The 18,286-nt window shown below is 43.1% G+C and overlaps 1 protein-coding gene across 1 annotated transcript in view; it reads left to right on the forward strand.

Annotated features, from left to right (window-relative positions):
• SAP30BP (SAP30 binding protein) overlaps positions 1-18,286 on the forward strand; it is a 45,956-nt gene that overhangs the window by 26,031 nt on the left and 1,639 nt on the right. Inside the window, exons 4-9 of the mRNA XM_018561540.1 lie at positions 4,052-4,094; positions 8,448-8,536; positions 13,927-14,018; positions 15,607-15,667; positions 15,900-15,951; positions 17,571-17,629. Of these exons, the coding sequence (XP_018417042.1) occupies positions 4,052-4,094; positions 8,448-8,536; positions 13,927-14,018; positions 15,607-15,667; positions 15,900-15,951; positions 17,571-17,629 (396 nt within the window). The remainder of the gene's footprint in view (positions 1-4,051; positions 4,095-8,447; positions 8,537-13,926; positions 14,019-15,606; positions 15,668-15,899; positions 15,952-17,570; positions 17,630-18,286) is intronic.

Below are 18,286 nucleotides of genomic sequence, written 5' to 3' on the forward strand. Positions count from 1 at the left end.
TATTATAATAATATATTATTATATATTATTAACTCATTCAACAAAATACATGCGTGTCAGGGCAGTTCACCTGGTATTATGGGCTTTGTGCATGTGTAACTCTTTTGGAAAGCCAGTGAGGACAGCCAACTCAAACTCTGTTGGGAAGCCAGTGAGTACACCCAACTCAAACTCTGTTGGAATGCCAGAGAGTATAACCTCCACTCATTGGAGTGGTGCCAATCTAGCATTGTAACAACCATAATGGCAGCTGCTGATACCAAAAGGAAGTGTCAACAGTATTTACAATATTATTATTATTAGTATTAATATATGAAGCGGAATTTACATTATTTTCATACAACAAATGTTTGGGGGTCAATTGTGAAACCTCATTATGAAATGAAGTTTTTGGGGACCACTTCTTTAAACAAGCTGTACTGTAAACAAATGAAAAGCGAAGAGGTGATGTTAAAATAGGCCTTCTTTCCCTTTTAAATCTGCCTTCTTGGTCACAAATACCCAGACTGTGGGGTTGTTATGCTGAAACACTGGGAAATACCACAACACATTCTTTTGCTGCATCTTGTTCAAGGAACAAAGTGGACATCCTTCCTTGTCCAGTCTGTGGCGCTGTTATCCTCCTCCCTATGGCAAGGTAACCAGGCAACGCTGAAATACATTGTGTGCCCTGAATAGCCACAGTGTCTGAGGAGGAATCTTACATCCCTGGCCCTCCCTTCTTATTTCACTGCTGCGTGTCAGACTAGTGACAATTATCTGCTGCGGCTGGCAACACAGAATCACTTGTTGAAGACCGCATTAGGAAAGAATCGTTTTTGCCTTATTATCCTAATCCATGTGCACAATTCCAAAGAAGAGAAAATTTGGTGCATTTTAAAAATATTCTGTCAGATTGCAGGTTTAAGGGCCGATTCACTCCTTAGCGTTATGCTAAAGCAGTGGTTCTCAACCTGCGTAACCTCAGGACCCACATTTGTCCTTGGTCACTAAGTTGCGACCCAAGGTGTACGGCAATGGAACATAGGCATTGCGCTAACGCACATTCTGGTGCAGTGGATTGAACTGTGGGCGGTAGGTGTGCTTGGGGTGTCATTCAAATGAATGGCAATGCAACGCACCTACCACACCAGAACGCGTAGTAGGTGCGATTTGCATTGTACAGTGCACTAATCGCACAGGACTGTTCGATTAACTCTCTGTACTAGTGTAAACGGGCCCTCAAAAACACTGACAGACACACAACCACGGACACAATCTCACAGACACACATACACTCCAAGATCAAAGATTTTTAAGATCCTCCCAGTCTCCCTACCTTATGCGAACTAGAGTGGATCCTCACTCTGGGGTCCAGTGTGGGATGCTGTGCATTGCTTGCACAACTGACTTGCGTGCCCTGTAGAGGTGCGAGGAACCAAGGCCTGACATCGCTCCGGTCCAGGCACCACCACAGGACATGCGAGGAAGCTGTAAGCAATGAATGGAGCTCTCTCACAGCCATAGCTGCTACCCACCCCACCTCAAGCTATAACGCAGCGCCGAGCCGCATAGGAATGGCTGATTGGCATGAGAACTGACAGTGCTGAGCTAGGGGGAGGCTGAAAAAAAGGCCTCTCGCCTAGAAAAGTGGAAGGCACATGGCGACCCACTGAACACGGGGTCACGGCCCCCCAGTTGAGAACCAAGGTACTAAAGGCACGCTATCCATGGGTTTAGCGCACACCATCACAGAGTTCAATGCGCCACATGCTAAGTGCTCTGGTAGGTTGCATTGCCATTCATTCTGAATGGCAGTTCCCGGTAGGAGTATGCAGTGCTACTGCAGTACTGGGTGTTGCAGCAGAGATGTGTTAGGGTTCCCTTCGTCAAATACAGATCACGTGTTCAGGATATGTTAAACCCTTGCATTAACTCTTGTGTATTGTAATATCATGTCTATTAAAGTGACATTGTCAGCAAAGTGTAATTTTGTATGTTACCTGTAATTGAAGAGGCTGAATACTTATATTTTCAGTAGCCCATTTGTTGTTATGTCGCCTCTTCACTTCTCCACGGCCGCTGCAAGTATACGACCGGCAGATGAGTCGAATACCTGTTTCCCTGTCGCACACATTGGTTCCTCTTGTACATGGTATAATGACCTATGATGTATTGTGCTGGCCGGGAAAGGGGTGGTATATCAACAAATGAAAAAGTAAGTATACAGCCTCTTTTATTACTGGTATGCCTTCATATACAAATGCATTGCTGACAGGGTCACTTAAAAAGCCTATCCTCATACCAGACCTGTAGGATCGCTCATACCTACACGCTAAAGGATATCTAAACCCAAGAACAAAAATTTTATTTATTGCAGCTTACCAGCCCTTGGATGTAGTGGTTGTATTCGTTTTTCTGTATGATTTTATGGTTTCTGCAAGTCCTGGTGTCTACCGAGGGGTATTTGTTTGGTGTGCTTCCTGTTGATAGGACCAGTTACTGCCTTTCTCTGCATTAGTGGGGTGACCAGTCGAGTAAAACCACCTCCTAGTCTTTCAGGCCCATCTCCATAAGACTTATGACATGAACAGGGCCTGAAGGACACCCATGATATGTATGTCATGGATGGGCACAGTCTGATTCCCCCTTCGGCCTTCAGCCCTTGATGGTTTTTAATTTAATGATTTTCTTTGATATTAAGTAAGTTTTTAAAGAAAAATGGTGGCAATTCTGCTGTAAAAGGGAAAGGACATTTTATGAACAGTTCAGAAAAACTTTTTTAGGCCCCTTTTGTGATGGCAATAAATTTGTGTTTTAAAAAAAAAATCTTATACCATCTACACTCGCATACAAATGCAAATACGCATCAAGTGTGCCTACGTGCAGGAACGCCAATTGTGCCACACATTACTTCCCACCGCGAAAGTCAAGTGCGAGCAACAATTGTAGGGCCATCTACCACCGATGACACTAAATTGATGAGGTAAAAGCTATGGACAATTTTGGGTATGGTCGTTTTTTTGGGATTTCATGGGTGCACGCAATTTTAAGGCTTGATATGTTTGTTATCTATCTACCCAACACAGCCCCAACTTTTATACTTCGGCACAAATGTGGGTATTATATTGTGTTTTTGTGCTCTAACATTTATTTTAGTGTATTTTATCCTGCAAATGTTGGTTTGATAAACATTTGCGCAAACACTGTACAGCATAAAAACTTGCAACTAGCATTTTTCTTTATTCTAAATGACCTCTGCTTTCAGGAAATATAGAATTGTTTGGGGGGGGTTTCGAGCCAAAATTTCAGATTTTATCATGTGTATCAAAATTAAGACATTGTTCCAGATAGGAAGTGATGAAAATGACTATTAGCACTCCTACTTGGATGTGGACCGTCCTTGAACTGCAGCTGAAGTTGACTTTAAAAGCTACCCGAATCTTGCTGAAAGCATTGCAAATTCTTTGTACAAGGTTCCTGTACAAACTGATCTCATACACACTGAAGCCTGTGTGAACAAGACCTAAGGGCCTACTGACAATTCTCCGTTTTCATGAAGCAAAACTTATGTATTTTGCTGGATGAAAATGCATCGCAAGTAGGAATCCCATTGTTTCCCATGTAGATGGTTCACATCCATACAATGCAGTTTAGTTTGAAAGGGAAACTATATAGGCCTGATTATCCCTACGCATGTGTATTACCACGTGTGCTGCATGCACATGGCACAGTCTGAATCCAGTATTCCCCACTAAGTGAATCTATTAAATGTTGCTTAAAATACTCCTGCTTGGTTTCCCAACATCCCCAATGCCATCTGTTAGTATAGTATTAGTAGTATTGTTAGTAATGTTTGTCTGCTATATTGTTTCTATTACAGTTGCTTTTTTTCATCCCTGTGTACTTCCTGCCTCCTCCTGGACACACCACTTTCATGATCTGACACTCTTTTTCACGATTTTGTCTTGTATGTAAAATGCACAAACTTTTCTGACACCTCATATTTCCTGAGTAATATGAAAACAATGTAGTTGTGCTTATAGTTAATAATATATCTTTTGTTTTCCAGGAACAGTCAGAGCTGGAGAAGAGAGACCCCCAGGAATTAGTGGGTATGCTTTTTTTTGTGCTCATTATGGCTTTACATATGCAACATTTAGCACTGATAAAAGCTAACAGCTAACAAAATAACTAAATCAGGGTTAGGCAAGCTCCCACCATGAGCTGACATATGAACTTGTATCCAGAGAGTAGATCAGTGAAACAGTGAAAAGTAACATCCACATGATTGGTAGGAGCCAAGGTTTCCCAGCACAACATTGCCTAAAGCATCACCCTGCCTCAGCCAGCTTGCCTTCTTCCCATAGTGCATCCTGGTGCCATCTCTTTCCCAGGTAAACAACACGCACGCACCCGGCCATCCACATGATGTAAAAGAAAACATTCATCAGACCAGGCCACCTTCTTCCTTTGCTCTGTGGTCCAATTGTGATGCTCATATGCCCATTGCAGATGCTGTTGGCAGAGAACATGGGCACCCCGAATGTTCTGTGACTATGCAGCCCCATACGCAACAAACTGCGGTACACTGTGTGTTCAGGTATCTTTCTATTGGAACCAGTATTAACTTCAGATATTTGAGCTACAGTAGATATTGGATCGAACTACACGAGCCAGACTCCCCTCCCCACATGCATCAATGAGCCTTGACCGTCTATGGCCCTGTCGCCGGTTCACAGGTTTTCCTTCCTTGGACCACTTTTGTTAGGTCCTGACTAAGGATGGGCTCGGGCGTGTTCGCAGCTCCACGTACCGAGCCCGCCAGGAAATTACCTTAAATATCCCCCCCACTTCCAGGTGCCACAGTAATGAGATAATCGCTGTTATTCATAATGGCATGGCTGATCAGTAGAGGTGCACCGAAATGGAAATTTCAAAACCGAAATAAAAAAATTGTCAGGCCGAAACCGAAAATGTTTTTTATTTAAATTTTTTCAAATTTGTTTAATATTTAATTTTTTATAAACTTTTTTATTATTTTTGTATTTTTTTACTTTTAGGGACTTCGGGGAAATATTAGGGGTATAAACAGACACAAAGTCTGTATCCCCAGTTATCAATGAACAGGAATCCTCTATCAGTGTTTCTGTTCATTCATAACTTGAACATTGTGTGTTTACTATAACCACAATTATGAATGAACAGGAGGTGATGTATATCACTCCCAGTCATTCATAATTGAGGATATAGTACACATGCCATGTCCTCAATTATCTACAAACACTCAGCGATCACTGAGTGTTTGCTTTGGCTCTCCTCTCTGACACGCTGTCACAGGAGGCTGAGCGAGCGGTGCAGGGAGGAGAGCTCAGCCTCCTGTGACAACGCGGGCTGACTCCGCCCACACACTGCTCTGCCGGACTGTGATAGGAGGCTGAGCGGTGTGGGAGGAGAAACGCCGGCCGCTCACAGCGCTCGGCAGCCTGTAAAATTTTCTTTCCTCCCCGCTGGGACACAGAGCAGCGCCCAGCGGGGAGGAAAGAAAGCAGGGATGCAGCGATGTATCAGCAGAAAAATTGCACTTTCGGCATTCAGCCAGAAGTGCCATTTCCGGCCGCTATATCCGTGCATCCCTACTGATCAGTGTATATCTGAAAACGAAACATTGAAACAATGTTTTATTAACACACACCAATAAGATTATTTACATTGACTACAATTTCCTTTTTATATAATGTTAAATACGTAACATCTGGTATCCAGATCTGTACTGCTCAGCACAATGGGCAACAGGATGCTGAATCCTTTTAAATGACTTGTCTTGTCCAGTCATTTTAAACCGTACTATGATAGAATGACACACAAGACTTCACCTCGGCGGATATGACGGTACCGAGGTGTGTGCAGGAGCTGACACACCCTGCAGCCTGGAAAGCTTCAAGCCGTAGGGCACATTAACTCAGTGTGTGTATATGAACATTTAACTAGTGTAATCCGTCCTGTTCTTACAGGAGAAAGGAGTGTTTGTTTGACATGTAGAGGCATTGCTAGAACTCCAAAGCTCTTAGAAAGTTGGATTAACCCTATTGATAATGAGGTGACCTCCAAAACTTTGTACAGCTGTTATGTGCTAAAACAAATGTCTTCAGAATGTTCAGGTTTTTATGAAATGAGAACTAAAATAATTTGTGCTGCAGACTGCCACTAGTATTAGATGCTTTTCATTCTACATTGAAATCAAGCAGCAGTGTTGTCCCTCTGTGGGCAAGGTAGTCGTAAATAGTAAAAACTGACTTTTAATGTGTGTGTGTGTGTGTGTGTGTGTGTAAAGTCATTTTTTTAAGGGTGTGGAAAGGTTTGTATTGCTGTCTGTATCTGCTGGGGAGATCCAGCCCTTTATTTGGGTGACCATTGTCGCAAAGACAAAGTGAGGGGAGATCCAAAATTACTGAGAGGTCAGCAGAGCAAGAGGTTAGGGAAAATCCCCCTGTTCTTGTGACCTGTCTCTGATGGGAATACCTTTTTTTTCTTTTTGGAGTAATTTCCTTTTAATTTCCTGTTGCATCTGCAGGAGAGGAAGTGAAGGGAAAACGACCCAGGAGGACACAAGCAGCATAATAACCTGATGGGGATTTTAAATTATTTTGTGGCTTTTCATACACTGCAAGGGCCATTTTCACACTGTGAAGTCCGTTCGGCTCAGCAGGTAATGAGTGAACAGATCTGCGGCTGAATAGTAGCTGAACGGAACGGATGTCACTTCTTTTTTTTCTTCCATCTTGTGATGGCAGGTGGATGTAAACAAATGTGCATCAGTTTACCGGACAAAACAGAAAAGGACGCAAACCTTTTCAGTTTTTTGGGGGGTTTCGGACCTAGAAGGATTCGGAGGTAATTGGATGTAAACAGATGCACATCCATGTACATTCACTGAACTATACTCGTGATCAGATCCGCCTGAAAAACATAACATAACTTCAGCTAACGATTTTTAGTCCCTGTTCACACCTAGGTGTTTTGTAGCTCAAAGCTACAAAATGCTGAACACAAGGAATCCCATTGTTTTCTATGGCCCCTGTACTTACCTGAGCCTTATGTTGCCTAGAGCAAAATGCCTGTTACTGGGAAAAGTACTTGATCTAATTTTCTACAGATTTCTGCCCTTTGGGCATAGACTTCATTGGAAATGTGCGACACAAGCGTTTTTTGTGCGTTTTGTTGTGCAATTGCCACGCAAGAGCCAGCCTTCCGCTACAGAAAACACTGGGGAACAAAATGGAGGACATCAAAAACTGAAAAATGCACAACAAAATGCTTGAAAAACCGCTTGACAAGCACATGTCAACGCACGTTAAAAAAAAAAACAGCCTGAAATACTGACGCTTTGGTGTAAATGGAGTGGTAAGAACACTTGACTTTCATTTTGTTCATCCCAACCCTTGTAACTGTCTTTTTTGCTGGACAGCTTGGCCTGCATATTAATGTGGAGAAAATATAAATAAAAGCCTGGGAAATACAAATCATTTTTGATACTGAATACTTTTGTGTGCCATGCACTTTTGTTTGCTCTTGGTGTGCTGTAGGCCTTGCTGCGGCTCTCTGCTCGGACACCCAGTCAATTCTCAGTTTTTCCAAGACTTAATGCCTGGCTTTATGGGATGTGCGGGAGCCTTTGTTCTGACCTCGCTACGTTCTCTGAACAAGCCAGCCTTGCTGTGTGCGCTGTGCCCTTTAGGATGCCCATGAATCAATGACTTTCCTTAGCTGCAGATACTTTCTTGTCCTCTTGTTAGACACTGCTCTTTTGTTTGTCAATGGGAAAGCTCATTCTTAAACTGTACACGACTGAACCTATAACGAAACATTGGTCAATCAACACAATCCCCACTTACCTCTTTGAAGGGAATATAGATTGGTAGCAAAGGGGTTAAAGTATGTCTCATTTTAACAGGAACTAACTCTTAATCAAGTTTATTTAATGAGTTGTGTAGTGTATCTGTGTGTCGTCCAATCAGATGTCACCTTTTATTACACAATTGAAGTAGTCAAATCATGATGACTGCATCTTGCCCACAGATCTTTGTCTTATGAAATTGGTTTATTTTAGTAGCAGCAGAAAGCAATGTACAACTTGTCAAATGGGAACATCTAGTTTCAGTGGTGTTACAGGCCACACAGAGGGTGATTGTTCCCATGCATTGAAAAAGGGGGTGGCGGGTGCAAAAGCCATCAGAGGAGCCAGAGGCAGTTAGAAAAAGCATTGGCGTGTCTGAACCCCCTTCCCCTCCACATCAAAACAGAAATAATCCAGCAATTTGGCAGCACTGAAATGTCATGTTTGTTGTCCCGCATCTGTTAACTCCCTGATAACGTGCTTGCACTAGGTGAATGCCTGTGCTGTGGTATTACTATGCAGTGCTGTCTCCCCTTCCTTATATTTGTTCTCTTTTCCTTTTTGTATTTAGCCTCCTTCTCAGAGAGGGTCCGGAACATGTCTCCAGATGACATCAAAATCCCTCCCGAGCCTCCGGGCCGATGTTCCAATCACCTGCAGGTAAACTGCGAGGACACACCTGCCAACCTGTAAACCAGTGTAAACACAGATGCTTGACGCAGTGTAATCCCATGTCTTATAAAGATGTGCACATCGACTCTATCTCTTCTGTGTTGTGAAGGGAGGAAGGCCACGTGTGACTATGAGGAATGCAGTATGTAGGTGTGAGAGGCCACCGAGGACAGAGACAGCCCATTTGTCTTGGCCTCAAGAGTTCTGCATGCTGAAGCCTGCCCTAAATATCACTCATCCAAATTATATTCTTTAGCTGGATTCTGACTGTGTGCTGTATACTAGATATATAACCCTTGCTCATATACCTTATTTCATTAAACTGCATGCATGTAAGACTTGTGAACACTGTCTTCATGTATAATACATCAAATGATTTATGCCTGTCCCATTGCATTGCCAGACTGGAATCCCATGGTAATATAATAGAGGGTGCTGAATGACATGAGGATGGCACCAGATGTAGAAGTAGTCACTCAGTCCCCCATGTGCAATGCATCAATCCGTCCTTTTATTGACGTCAGATACACATGGCATTGCAAGTACAAAGCAACATTTCTGAACCTAGCATGGTCCATTCATCAGGCAAGAAGCACAGTGACCCAGGTCTGCATGCTGGATAACCCAGTCACTGTGCCTCTTGCCAGATGAAGGGACCATGCTCACTGAGCTTCTTGCCTGATGAAGGGACCATGCTCACTGAGCTTCATGCCTGATGAAGGGACCATGCTCACTGAGCTTCTTGCCTGATGAAGGTACCATGCTTGGTTCCAAAACGTTGCTTTGTACTTGTGATGCAATGTGTATCCAACGTCAAAGGACGGATTGATGCATTGGACCTAGGTTTGTGAGTGACTACTACTTCTAAATGATGGCACAGGCTTGCATTGCTGTAGTATAAGATTGCTAGAGATGTATGTTAAAACCATATCTATGTATCTACCCTCTTGTCAGCTAAAAGCTTAACTTCCGTCAAGCTGCTCAATATACAAAAGATATGAATGCTGTTCTCCCTGCCGAAACATTTGTATTTCTGTCTATTCGTTCCTGAGATTCGCACAGCCCCATCACATAGGACAGTTGGCCTGGAGTCCTGACTTTTTTCATTAAAGTAACACAGCTAGGTCTTGTCCCCGCCCCTCAGTCTGTGACTGGAGAGTGAAGAAGAAGCCGCAGACTGACGAGCTCATCTGTAACTCTGCTCTCTCCTTCGATCAGCATGTCCCTTGTTAGCACATGATAACTGCAGCACAACTGACTGGCTTATTGTGCTGCATCGTCCTCTCCCAGTTGGAACTATTTTAGGGGTCTGGAAAAGATGGATACCAAGGTAAAATCAGGGACATTCAGAAATAATTTAAAATATTTTTAAATGAACAAATACCTACATTTATTAAAGTAAACATGTTATGAGAACTACTGGGGCTGCCATTGTTGGCTGCCTTCTTAAAATATAGTTACCTGGCTTTTATGCTGAACCACCAGCTTCAGTACGTTCAAGTCATCATTATACAGATCAAAAAAATCAGAAGTCCATATGGACATGCTTGTTTTAGATCAATGACTCGGAGCACGGATCAGCTTGACAGGCAGACAACTAACCTTTCAGAAGGAAGAGACCACAATGGCAGCCTCCTCTTGGAATAAAGTCAAACCACCTGTAATTGGTAATAATCTAATTTTTTTTTCATTGAAGTGGATCTGAAGCCAAACCTTTTTTCTCCTGGTTTTGAATAGAATAATGGAGGGATAGAACACCTGTCAGGTTTTTTGGCGTTTTTTTTTGGCCACCTGTTTTCCCTTCACTTCCTGTCCAACAGCCACAACAAAGAGAGGAAATTCCTCCAAAGAGAGGGAAATCCCTGGTGGTCAGCTAGGTCACCAGAACTTGAGTCCCCGTTGGAAGATTTCTCCATCTATTCCTGTTCTGGTGACAATCCAAAATTTGGGATTTTCTTCCAGCGACAGCGGTCACCAGGACTAATAGAGAGGGTGAAGGCCCCATACAGGTGGTCCAATCAGGTCTCCCTGTCAATTTTTCAGGAGGACCTGATCGGATGTCCAATGTAAGTTTATGGGCAGTCTGATCTAAATGGACGGGTGTCAGTTTTATTTTCAGTTGCCCCCCGGCCAGGTCCGGAAGAAGAAATGGAACAGTGTTCCATTTTGCCGGACCTGATCGTGTTGGATCTGGGGTAAACAGGCACAAGTTTGTTTACATCCAATTCCCCATAGACTGACATGTTGCGGCTGTTTAATTTCTTTACTCCGTCGCAACTAAATGAACATCTATGTCACAATGGTGACAGCCAATCTGCAACTCTGACATCAGGAGGGGATCCATGCACTGTTCTGCGCCTTATCAGACAGTGTAAAAGAGGCCTAACGGGCACAGACAGCAATAAAGACCTGCCAGGTGTTCTAATCCCTCTCCAAAGCTACAAAACATTTTTTTAGCTTTAGTTGCACTTTAGGTTACATTGTAATACCTTTTTGCTCCATGTACTCTATAAAATGGCTGAATGTCAGCTGTTAGAGGTGAAAACTGCTCACACCATGAAGTTTGATGGCAGGGAAGAAAGTGCAACGCTTACAGGCACCCTGGGTTATACAAGATCTGGAGAATACTCCCTTTCTTCTTTTACACATCATTCGTACCATCTCATAGGTGTTTCTTCTCCTCAAATCACATTACAAATGCCTTAATGTAGAAACACAGTTACTGATCTCTTTGTGTGTTGAGACATAATGAGTAACTGACTTGTCTGGCTTTATTTAGGGTATCTTCTGTCAGCAATGTAAAATGACAAAGGGGTCTACTGCGTGCCATTCACCACCCAGCTCCTTACATGTCAGCCTCTATACCCCCATAGCTGGTAATTACAAAGATAATCCGCTAATCGGCTTAGTCTGGCCATAGACAAGGGCATCTGATTGTTATGCAGTGTATCAAACCTTTCCGATGACCCCTTCTTTATCCAAATTCCACATGTTTAGGCAAGGCCCCTCCACCCCTAACATCACAAATGAAGTGACAACGTTTTCTAATGTTTTTCCCCCTCCAAGGTGCTCTTTTTTTAATTTTTAGCATCCTTTATGGAGCAAATTGTAATGCGTCTGTCCTCCTAGAGCTATTCCGCTCAGTATACAGCCAGTTTAAGGTAAATGCGTGCTGCATTTTAGGGTTTTGATGTAAAGCCGATTCTAGGGAGCAGAAACCACACGATGACTGATGTTACCTTTTGAATACCCAATTTTGTTTCTCCTGTGCCTCTCTTTGGTTTCACCTTACTACAGGGGCTTAAATGTATTGCCAAGTGCTGTCAACTTCCATTCCAGGGTCCAAAGAGATTGCCTCAGTGACCAGTAAAGGCGTTATCTGAAACAAGGAACTGGATTAATATTTTCAATAGGTCAATCAATTTGCTATATGGCACAGTAGCTCCGGTGAGGCTGTTCTTAACAAAAATGAGGTGTCCCAAAAGCAGGGGCACCAAAATATGAAGATTTACATGTGCAAAGTTCAATAACCGCACCAAACAAAATAACTGAGAGGCCAAAAGCTTTAAATATTGATATTTATAAAGACATCCTAGAACAGACAACGCGTTTAAGCTCTTCAGGGCTTGGGTATGATGAAAAGATTTGAGAACTTAAAATTGTTGTTTAATTGTTTACTGTATGAAAACCAGATATGCTCAGGATCAGTGGCTTGGCAATAACCTGTAAACTCTGGTGACTGTGGCACTTGAGTCCTCAAATCTTTCCTTTTATATATAAGCCCTGAAGAAGGGGAAGATCTGTGAACACCCAAAATGCGTTGGCCGATCTATGTTGTCTCTTTGTGCACAAATATCAATATTAAAAGGTTTTGGACACTCGGACCTTTTTGTTTTATGCTCTCATTGGACTTAACACAAGATGGGCTTGTTCACTTCATCCCCAGATCCAGGCCAGAACATTTTTTTTATCTGGACCAAAAACACATACACATTAATTCCAATGGTAAACATGAGGCTAGTTGACACCATTCCAGAGCGTTTTCAGAAAAAGTCCAGCATGCTGCATGTTTTTTTTTCTCTAGAACTCACCAAAAACGCATGCAAGTGCACCAGAGGGCACTGGAACCTGCTTAAAACCCAAACAAAGCCAATTGAGAACAAAAAAAATGCACTGGACCGCATCAAAAACGCATCCAGATCTGGTCTGGAGATGGTTTGAACAAGCCTTAAAAGCATTCTGACTGGACAGGGGTTTGTGTTTTGGTGATCCTAGCCATCCAATCATCTCACAGTATCAGGGCCCTGTCACACAATGTCCGGACCAGATCGGCACGCATATCTGCAAATGCGGTGGATTTGTGACGTGCTCCAGTGCTGGGTTTTTTTTGTGTGTTTTTGGGGGTAATCTCAATATGCAAATTAATCTCTTCCTGCACCATGTCAAAGCTTCTATTGTGTTGCATTTGTGATGCGTTCCAGTGCAGGAAAAATGTGACATGCATTTCTTTTTTTCCTGCACTGGAACGGACTGGACCGGTGTGAACAGAGCCCAAAAATCACATACAAATGCATTGGGATGCATTTTTGGTGCAAAAGAAAAATATAACGTACCGCATCTGATCCGGACGTGGTGGGAAACTAAATTAGGGCGGGCCACCGAAGAGACTTTTGAGTGCTGTCTGCTCTGAAATGTACACAGGGAAGGTCCACTTTAAACACATTGAGGATCTTTCTAAACGCACGTCTGCACAGTCCTGCCAACCATAGGATTTCGAAGAAGAACTCCGGGCAGAATAAAACGTAACCCTTGCAGCAGGGCTTCCCCCTCACTGTGCTTGTTTTGGTCTAAAATACCGAAGATAGCCCCACTGCAAGGGTTAAGTTTTTTTTTCTGCCCGGAGTTCTTCTTTAAATCTTTTCATGTCTGGTTGTAGGTGCCTCTCCTATTACAGACTTTCTCATATTTCAAGTGTGTGTCTGAGATCTGATGTAATGCTGAACATTTCTTCATATCTGTCAGAATGATGGACACTGAAAAAGCATTCTGTGCAGCATGCATTAGTCTCGCATTATACCCCGCACTTACCCACCATGGTGCAAAGCCTCAATCCAACTTCCAAGGATGCACATCAGTCAGCAGCAGGATGGCAGCACACAAGGAATCTCCTTCAAGTGTTTATTTCAGACAGCAAATTCTATAAAAGCAACTCGCTTACATGTTCCAGCCCCACTGGGTCATAGCATGTGCACCATGTAATATCTTCTTTTCTATATACTTGTCTACCAGCATGCTGGCATTTAGAACTTTTGTCTCTTGGAAAAAATTAGTTGTATAATAATGTAGTTATGTTTATTAAGTCATTGATTTCTTTTTAGGAGAAAATTCACAAACTGTATGAGAGAAAGCTGAAAGAAGGGACAGATATGAATCAGATGATACAGAAGAAGAAAGAGTTCCGGAACCCCAGGTGAGGCTGAGAAACTGAGTCATAATGCTAAGATGTGCTGCCGTTGCTAAATCCAGACCCCAACTGTCCTTTTTTTTTTTTTTAGTCCTGTTTTTGAAAAGGACAGTCATAGTGCTTTTTCTGAGCACAGCGCTATTTTGTATCCGATACTTTACCCCCTAGAGCAGGGGTGGGCAACTCTGGCCCTCCAGTTGTTGAACTACAAGTCCCATGAGGCATTGCAGGACTAACCATTACAGGTATGACTCCCAGAGACATGTTGTTGTAGTTGAAGCACAGCTGGAGGGCTGAGGTTTTCCACCCCGACCTAGAGACTCATTGCTGAATGTGGTCACAGACATATCTGGTAAAGGGAACCTGTCAGCTCTTGCCTTTTCTTTTTTAAGGGCTGGTTCACACCCAATGCGTTGGGGCAGTGCTGGGCTGTTTTATCCCACCGCAACACAAGGCAAGGCAATTTGCCTTACTCCAAAAAGGCTCAGTTCACACGGTGTGATGGTGTGTACTGAGAAAAAGTACGGCATCCAGTACTTTTCAGCACAGCATGGTACATCTGCATCCCACTGTGCTGTGCTCATAGAACTTACTTAAATGTCACTTGTGACATTTCAGTAAAGTTTAAAAAAAAAAGGAAAAAGTGCAATGTGTTACGTTCAGTGTGTCACAACTATGCTGGGCAGGGCTGAAGCTAGGGGGTGGGAGGGAGTTGGAGGGTCATGTGCCGCTTTAGGGGAGGGGGGGGAGCAACTCTGAGCCTTTGCCCTGGGTGACAGAATGTCTAGCTTCCCCACTGGTGGTGTGAATGGGCCATCAGTCAGTTTTTGTCTGTAGCGCCTGGTTCAGAAGGTGTAGAAGGTGTTTATTTCAGTCTGTACTAGCCTTGGCTGTCATTCAGCAGTCAAATAGCCAAGACTCTTCTGGCCATAGAGCAGTGATAGGCAACCTTGGCACACCAGCTGTTGTGGAACTACAAGTGCCAAGAGATATTGCATGACTGACAGCCACAGCTATGACTTCCAGGGGCAGAGGAATTATGGGATTTGTAGTTTCACCACAGCTGGAGTGTTGAGGTTGCCAACCCCTGCCATCGAGTTTCTGGCTTTGGAATCTAAGGCAGGGGCGGGGCTTTGCACAAATAAGGGAGGGGTTTAGTGTTGACTTTGGCTGAAGTCAAGATCCTGTATACTGCTCAACCCTACATTCCAGGCATTGGCAAGATGAAAGCAGTTATTTGCAGTCACCACAATGTGACCTCAGTTGTGTATTATTGTTATCGGAGCTCACTAGGCACAAAAAGTCTGTTTCTCAATTTGACACCTGAAAAGGACATAGTGGTTTGGAGAATGCAAAAGGGGGTTCTGGTGTACAATACCATTAGCAAGAACACCGACGTAAAACGCAGGAGGCCAGGAACAGAATTATCGCACAGCAATTTCCCTGTTGAAGTATCTAGGACATATAGGAAGCCAGGAGCTAATGTGGTCCACCTAGACCCCACCTGGAGTCTTTATACAGGCTGATATTGGTTTAGTCTGGACTGTTCTATGCCGGTATCTTTGTTATAACAAATATTCCTCTTCTTTCCCAGTATTTATGAAAAACTCATCCAATTCTGTTCTATTGATGAGCTTGGAACAAATTATCCTAAGGTAAGTGTAACCTCTTGTGTGTCGTGTTATAGCAGAGAGCACTTTCAGCAGATATTTTACCCATTTTACATTCGCAGCTTGTTTTAGACAATAGGAACACTTACTGACCACAGGGACATAATTGCTTTTATCAATAGCCATCAGATTCCATTGATCTTTACTTTGATGTTTATCTGTTTTGTGCTTTGATATTGATTTTTCCATTCTGAATCATACTATTCATTGTTAACAGGATATGTTTGATCCCCATGGATGGTCAGAAGATTCATATTATGAGGCTCTTGGTATGTCTGTTGTATCATGTTAAAAATTATATAGAAATTTAAACATATCGATTGTGAAGTGTGTGTGTAAAATATATATATATATATATTAGGGATGTACCGGTATTTCAGTATTGAGTACCGGTATTTATTTATTTTTTGGTACTCGCCGATACCGAGTACCCGAAATCCCATTCCGGAAGCCAGGCGGTGTATAATGACTCACCACCTGGCTTCCTGATTAGTCAGGCAGCGTGTAAATTCTCCACCGGGCTTCCCAATTAGCAGGGAAGCCGTCCCCATGCTTCTCGTCACTATGTGACGAGAAGCATGGAGCCAGCTTTCTGGCCAATCAGGAAGCCGGCGCCGTGTAATGACGCGACACCCAGCTTCCTGATTGGCCAGGACGCCGGCTCCATTCTCCCTCGTCATGAGGTGACGAGAGGGCATGAAGCCGGCTTCACGGCCAATCAGGAAGCCGGGCACCGCGTCATTACACAGCGCCCGGCTTCCTGATTGGACGGGAAGCCGGGCCGTGAGTCATTACACGCTGCCCGGCTTCCTGATACAGGAAGTATCGGGCTAGACATCGGAGCATTTGGGTGAGTACGAGTACTCGCCCAAATACTCGGCATCGGCACAGATACTAGTATAGGCACCGAGACTAGTATCGGTGCATCCCTAATATAGGGAAATGTATCAAGTGGAGCAGCTGTGCATTGGCAATGTGCATATTCTCAAATCTTAACTGAACAAATTGAAGAGAGAAGTTGATTGGTTACTATGGGCAACTGCTCCAGATTTTGTCTTCTCCAGTTTTGATAAATTCCCCTCATTGTATTTTTGCTCTTTATGATCAAGTCCTGTACAATTTAACACTTTTTTATATACTTTCAACAAATATGTAAGTGGTAATAAAGCAGTTTGCAATAGCTGTGTCAAATTGGAAGAAGGGGTGGGGCTTATCAGAAAGGAGGCAGGGCCTTACACCAGCACATTAATGGCACCTGAATTGAATTTGTTTTAGTGGCCTGCTTTCATGGCAGCGGTCTTAGAGGAGCTCAGAAGTGGCGCAGAGATTAAAGTGACACTAAACTCAGGAGTTAAATCTTAAATACATTCAAATACCTTCGCTATTATCAAAAATGTATCTTATTTGTGTATCACTCGGCTGTAGATCCTCAAATCATCTCTGAGTTGGTGCGGACACTGTCCTTCCTTCTGCAATGGGGCTACTTTTGTTCCCCATGGTCCGTGTGTGTTTTGTGAAGTAGTCACTGCTCCAACATCGCTCCCGTAATGGACTACAATCTCAATACAAGTTAGTAAACTAAACATGAGATTGTAGTCTATCACGGAGTGAGCTTGGAGCAGTGGCTACTTTACTACACACACAGGGACCATGGGGAACAACAGTAACCACCCTCCAGAAGGAAGGACGGTGTCGGCACCAATTCAGAGATGATTTGAGGATCTACGGCTGAGTGATACACAAATAAGATACATTTTGGTAATAGTTTAAGGTATTTGAATGTATTTTTAAGGTATAACTTCTGAATTTAGTGTCACTTTAATATACATACTGCTTAAACTGAGATGGAAAAGCGTTGTCATAATTGTTTCTCTTTTTCCTTTCTTAGCGAAAGCCCAGAAGATTGAAATGGACAAACTTGAGAAAGCAAAAAAAGAGCGAACAAAGGTAAGTGAAGAGATGCTGTGTCAGAAAAGGAGCAAATATTGCCAAGTGTGACAACTTTTTCTAGTTTAGGGTAGTGCAAGGAAAAGGTTAGAACCTCTGATTTTATGGCCCTCTTTGTCTCCTCCTCACTTCCTGTCCTAGTACACTCTGGTAGGCGGCATTAAGTTATGACATCGTTTCTAACTCTTCTCTGTGCAAAACTCTCTTAGCTAGAACTTTACTAGCGGTGTGTGCAGGGGTGCATGTACTGTATGTGAAGGTCTTCCCTCTCAAGCATTTTTGCCAAGCTTGGGTAGGCTATATACAACCATCATAGCCTCCAATCACCTGGTGCCCAGTCTGCACCAGTTGTGTGGTCCTTGGGGCCCCTCCAGACAGGTTTAGTCCCTTCCAGATTCAAAGCCGTCATTCCCCGGCTGCTGAGGCCAGGGAAGAATCTGCTCAAGCACAATATGTGCTTGACTTGCTTCATTGGAGTGTAAGGGCGACATTAGTGGTCTGATAGACCCCTAATGTTTCTAAAGATAACCTGTCGCCACTAAACTGCTCAGAAATAAGGGGTTTGTTAGCCCACTATGTGATAGCAATAAAGATAAGTAAATACGTTTAAAACATTAAAGTTGCCTAAAATGACATTTTTTTTTTTTTTTTTTAACA

This window comes from Nanorana parkeri, unplaced genomic scaffold (assembly GCF_000935625.1).
Source record: "Nanorana parkeri isolate BGI_ZX_2015 unplaced genomic scaffold, ASM93562v1 scaffold529, whole genome shotgun sequence".
NCBI lineage: Eukaryota > Metazoa > Chordata > Amphibia > Anura > Dicroglossidae > Nanorana > Nanorana parkeri.